Source organism: Panthera onca, chromosome A2 (assembly GCF_046562875.1).
Source record: "Panthera onca isolate mPanOnc1 chromosome A2, mPanOnc1 haplotype 2, whole genome shotgun sequence".
NCBI lineage: Eukaryota > Metazoa > Chordata > Mammalia > Carnivora > Felidae > Panthera > Panthera onca.
The window spans coordinates 63,842,348-63,848,347 of NC_138340.1; the positions used below are offsets into that span (position 1 = coordinate 63,842,348).

The 6,000-nt window shown below is 47.7% G+C and overlaps 1 protein-coding gene across 1 annotated transcript in view; it reads left to right on the forward strand.

Moving 5' to 3' along the window:
- Positions 1-5,371, forward strand: part of LOC132679001 (ATP-binding cassette sub-family A member 13) — a 301,866-nt gene extending 296,495 nt beyond the window's left edge. The window contains exons 44-46 of the mRNA XM_060632081.3: positions 1,373-1,478; positions 2,937-3,074; positions 4,145-5,371. Of these exons, the coding sequence (XP_060488064.3) occupies positions 1,373-1,478; positions 2,937-3,074; positions 4,145-4,240 (340 nt within the window). The 3' untranslated portion in view covers positions 4,241-5,371. The remainder of the gene's footprint in view (positions 1-1,372; positions 1,479-2,936; positions 3,075-4,144) is intronic.
- Positions 5,372-6,000: the final 629 nt, after the last annotated feature.

Sequence of the window (6,000 nt, forward strand, 5' to 3'; positions counted from 1 at the left end):
CCACGTGAGACGTGGAAACACACCCCCACTTGAGAGGCTGTGATGAAGGCGGGTTGGAGAAGCCAAGTGAGCGGGCCACACGGCAGGAGAGCCCTGCTCCCGAGCATAGGAGCAGCCAGGACTCACACTCTGGCACTGACCCAGCGCAGGCCTTCACGAAGGCTCCGGGGCAGCTCAGGAGACAGGCCAGTGGTGTTTCTCTGCCTGCTTTCATTTCTGTTTCATCAGAGTCCTCTACGGTCTCTCAGCCATGAGCAGGTGGGCTCCAGACCATCAGCCCTGGATGGTGGGGGAGGTTGGGGCCAGGCTCACATCTCGGGGGAAATTTAAAGTCAGGGCAGGAGCAGGAAATCAGAACCCGAATTAGGATATCGGGTGCTCCGTGTCCCCGAGCAGAGTCACATTATCTTGGGGCTCCTTCTGCACCAGACGGATGCACCTGAAAAATGATTTGACTGTAAGCATCTTGGGGTCAACCTCACGACAAATTTACTTAAATTTTGTGTTGCATTTAAGTAAATGAAGGTGCTTGTAAAGGTCTGGGCATGCCATTTGGTCCATTCATTCATTCATTCATTCATCCGTTCATTCATTCAACTCATCGTTATTAGTTCTGGGTACTTGGGATTGATCTGTTTGTGAACAAAATCGACAGATTTGCTGTCTTCATGGTGTATTCCCGGATCTTTACTGAGATGCTGTTATGTGCCCAGCACCACGCGAGGCGCCTGGGATAGGGTGGTGGAATCACAAACCTATTTTTGGAAGCCCCATAAATTCCTGGAGGTGACCCTCAGAGATCGCTCTGCGGTGTGGCTGTCACCACACGTGTGGTCGCCCGGCCACAGCCCCGCGGCGTTGGGAACCGGACCTCCCAGGCAGCAACATCCTGCGGTGACCGCACCTGCTGGGTCAGGGGATGCTTGGGAGGGTTGTTTTATGGAATGAAGAAGCGATCACCCCGCTGACTGCTTGGGTGCTCCCTGTCGCCTTCCGCCCCCACACTTAATCACCGCAGACCTGGGGCAGCAGTGTATATCAGGACTGGTCTTCGTCCTGGCTCCGATTTCTCGAGCTCGGCACTCTGCTTTCAGTCCACGTTCAGCTTCCCTCTTTTACTGAATAAGCATTGATTCCAGGGCTTGCTGGTTTTGTTTTTAAAGATCAATTCGTGTCTGTGTCAGTGGAGTACAGAAAACGGCATCACTGAGTTATAATTAACTTCTGAGTATTATATATTTGAAGATCCAAAATCTCCCATTGATTTGGCATACTGACTTTCTTTTCTGGAACCCTGCAAAAATGGGCTTAGAAGTTGCCCATCTTACGTCCAAAGAGCTGTAACCGTATTTTAATTTCGTTTAACTTTCAGGTTCGGTGATGGCTATACAGTCAAGATTTGGCTCTGTAAGGAAACCAGTCCACACAGTGTGGTTTCTGACTGCTTGAAGCTCCATTTTCCAGGGATCCAGTTTAAGGTAGTGCTGATATTCTATATGACTTCTTTGTTTTGAGCATAAGAAATCTGAGAAGGGGTGTCTGGGTGGCTCAGTCATTTGGGCGTCCAACTTCAGCTCAGGTCATGATCTCACTGTTCATGTGTTCAAGCCCCATGTTGGGCTCTGTGCTGATAGCTCAGAGCCTGGAGCCTATTTCGGGTTCTGTGTCTCCCTCTCTCTCTGCCCCTCCCCTGCTCTCACTCTATCTCTCTCTCTCTCAAAAATAAACATTAAAACAATTTTTTAAAAAAGAAATCTTACACGCACATTTACCTTGTTCCCTGTTTTAATTCCATGCCGTTGCGAGTCCTCACCTGTTGTCTTAGCCTCATTGCAAAACATAGGCTCCCCCCTTCCCCACTGAAAATAGCAAAGGGCGAGTGCATGTTGCTTGATCACTGTGAAGGATGATGAGCCCGTCCGGCCACTTTGTTGGGTCTCCCAGAGTGAACTGTGGTTTCGTAGGCCTGTTACCCGTGAGCCCAGTCATGTTTCGTCCAGGAAGGAAAGATTAAAGAAAGGAATTTCTTCCAGGCATTTGCTGCGGGGTTTAGAGGCTTGGTGGTTTCAGCACTATTTTCACAAGGGGTGCACGGTGCGTGGATCATAATCCTCTGCTAACGTGATGCAAAGTGATCCCTGAACCAGCAGTGTCTTTGTCACCTGGGAGCTGGTGGGATCTGCAGGATCCCAAGCCCCAACCAACCAAATCCAGATCGGCATCTGAGGACGTGACCCAGTGTTCCCACGCACAGTAGCATTTTAGAAGCAACGTGTATGTAGAATACCTTGGAAAATTGTGTGGTCCTCGTTTGTCATAAATTCTAATAGGTTCTGGTCTGTAATATAGCTGTCACCTGTCTATTTCCACAAGAGCCACCGAGCGAAATCCATCGATAAGCATGCTGTACAAGGCTGGTGGTTCATGCTCACGAACGGCCCCAAATAGCCCGAGGACACACGTGCTGTTACCCTGCTCTGCACGTGTGCCGACAGGGGTCGGAAGGTTTACTCTCCCACCAAGAGCTGCTCCGCCAGCTAATGGTGAGGGCCACAGGGATCTCTCCTCACGTCCCAGCCAAGTTCAGGTCCTCCGTGCATCTCCTTACTCGACAGTTACGTCCTCCTTCTCAGCTAGTGCTCCGTACCCCCTCACCCGTGGAGCGCTCTTCCACCCCCTTTGTGGCATGTTGGGGGGACATATAAGGGGCAGATCGGTGACTCGGCCTTGAGGGGGACCACCCACTTGCTCTGCCTCAGAATCAGTCTTCAGTACGCACGCACTGGGGACCCAGAACGGACCCACACCCCAGCCGGTATTTGGGTGTGTGGTTTAAAAAAAACGTCATTTACTTAGCAGTTAAATATCCTGTGATCGACTTTGTGTGACGGCGGCCAGTCATGTGACACGGTTTACGGTTTGCTTTTGGCTTTTAGGGGCAGCGCCTTAACCTGCTGGAATACCACGTGCCGAAGCAGTGGGAGTGCTTGGCCGACCTGTTCAGGGTTCTGGAAGGCAATAAGACCTTCCTGAGTATCCAACGTTACTCCATCAACGAAACCACTTTGGAACAGGTATTGTATCTTGAACATGTCGGCGGGTTGCATTTTGGTATGTGCTTCAGGCCTCCCCAGCTGATTTTAATTATTTTTTTTTTAACATTTATTTATTTTTGAGAGAGAAAGACGACAGAGCATGAGTGGGGGAGGGGCGGAGAGAGGGAGACACAGAATCCAAAACAGGCTCCAGGGTCTGAGCTGTCAGCACAGAGCCCGACGCGGGGCTCAAACTCACAAACCTCGAGATCGTGACCTGAGCCGAAGTCAGATGCTTAACCGACTGAGCCACCCAGGCACCCCCCACCCCTACCCCTGCAGCTGATTTTAAAAGTAGCCAGATTACTTCTTGAGGTCATTCTTTCTTTAAATTACTCACTGGTTTTACAACACAGGATGGTTTGTTTCTTGTCAGCTGTCCACTTAAGGTACATATTTAGGGGGCCCCTGGGGGGGCTCAGTCGGTTGAGCATCCAACTTCAGCTCAGGTCATGATCTCACGGCTTGCTGGGTTGGAGCCCCACATCAGGCTCTGCCCTGACAGTGCTGAGCCAGCCTGAGTTCCTCTCTCTCCCTCTCTCTCTGTGCCTCCCCCACTTGTGTTGTCTATGTCTCTCCTCTCAAAATAAATAAATAAACTTAAAAAAAAAAAAACGTACGTATTTAGCAGGGCTCCGGTTTGTAGACAAGCAGAGTGGGTGTTCACTGGGGAGATCGTGCCCTGCTAACCTTCCCTTCTTCGTTTTGCTTGCCCAACCCCCCCGAACGTCTAAGGGGACTCTGCTGTAAGTGATCCTTAGTGGACTTTGGGAAGCAAAGTGCTCGCTTTACTGAGTGCCAGCATGTAGAATTAAATCACAGCTTCTTTCTCAAGCCGCGCTTGAGGCATCCAGAATTTCCAGGCGAACTAATAATTGTCCTCCAAGGACTTACCTGCTTATGGTGGTTTCTAGGCGGGTGGTATGAATGAGTGGCTTGTGGTTTGGGGGCAAGTGGGGCTGTGCTTTAAGGTGCCCCTTGGTCTAATAGTTGAGAAGAAAAGGTCTAGTGTTCTTACACGTTAACGATGGTTTTCATCCTTTTGTCAGGTATTTATTAATTTTGTTACCGAGCAACAGAAAGCTTCACCATGTACCCGGGCTCCATCCACCGGCTGTCACCAGCCCGATCACCTGCCTATCTAAGCACGAAAGGAGACGTTTCTAAGAGGAATAATACCTTGTCTTTGGTTAACAAGTCATCCTGGAGGATCACAGGAGCCCGAGCGCCCCGGAGGTGCTGGGAGTCCGGCTCCTGCTGGTCAAATCCATACTTTCTCATTTCCTTTCTGAAACTGCTAACTAATAACCAGCCACCTCAAAGATTGGTTTCTGTAGACATTTAGGGCATCCCCCTGCATGGTTTGTCAAGCCAAGGAGGGGCCGGCTTCTTGGTGACGGGGGCACGAGGGACCCTCGAGTCCCGACTGAGACATCTTGGAGCTGGAAAGGCTCTGCCAGAGATATCCGTTCCGAACATTTCACTGTACCTTTAAGGAAACTGAGGCAGCCAAGGCTAGTAACTTTCCTGACTGATTTGTTTAGGAAATAGTGGCTCAGGCTGTTTTCCATTTTTGCCCCATTTTACTAGATACGCTGACATGTGTCTAAATAAAAATTCAAGGATTTAAATACCATTTTTTTTTTGTAATACTGGATGTTCTATGGTAGGACATGTGAAAATTGCCATTTTTTTTTCATACAAAAGCTGCTTTTTTTAAAGAAATCGGAATTCAGGAGGTTTTTAGTGAACCCTTTAGCAAAATGGAGTAAATTGAACTGGGTACTCTCTGCCATTTATAACAGTTTTACCAGAGTTGTGCAGATTTTAAATATAGGGAGGTACGGAAAGCAATATAATGTGGATGTATTCTGTTTTTCTTAATTTCTTAATTTTCTTAATACCTCCTGGCATTCTCTCAGTTTTAAAATCAATGACGCACACTGTCTAGTTACCTTCTCATTTTGCCAGGAAAATTAGCACAATACGTAGTAAATAAACATTACCTTCCAAACACTTGAAAATTTTCTAACAACTAAGCCATTCTCGGAGTTACTGCCCTAGTCTCTTCAGATACAAAGTCCCGCGAAGTGGCTCCAGAGGGCCACGGCGGGTTGACATTCTGCATCTGATGGCAACAGGCGTGAAGTGAGTGTGTCCGTCCCTGAAAATGGTTTCTTGCCAGGCGTTTCTGAGTTTTGAGATGTTTCTCGACCTTCTTTGAATAACATTTTTTCTCAAATCTCCATGGACAGCTGCATTCATTTCATTTGAAAGTTCGACCTTATCCAGTTAAAGTTTTGAGTAATAGTAGCTTGGGGCCCAAAGCTTGTGAGATTCCTGTCCCTTTTCTTTCCAGACGCAGGATTTCACTAAAATCTGTCTTTTCCTGATACCATTCGTTACTAGACATCTTTTTAACGTGTCAGGATTCAGCCAACCACAGAGAGTTTTTGTTCGAATGATTTCAGTTTCACATGAATCACATGAATCACGCTTTCCTAAAGAAGTTGCAATTTAGGATTTTAGGATGCCACCCCCCCCCCTCCGTTCTAACACAGTCTCATTGTCAAAGTGGAGGATGTAATCCTTTGTTATGATTGTTGTTGAATTGATCAATAAAGCCCAAGACCCGGGAACATGGTTCTACTGTAGTGAATAAATGAGGTGTGCTTTTGCGTCACCTGATTCTTGGAACGAAGTTGTGTATTTCTTTGCATTTAGGGGATCCAGTTTAAAAAGCTAAGGGGGAAATGCATCCACTCTAGATCTTTTTTTTTTTTTTTTAATTTTTTTTCTTTTTAACGTTTATTTATTTTTGAGACAGAGAGAGACAGAGCATGAACGGGGGAGGGGCAGAGAGAGAGGGAGACACAGAATCGGAAGCAGGCTCCAGGCTCTGAGC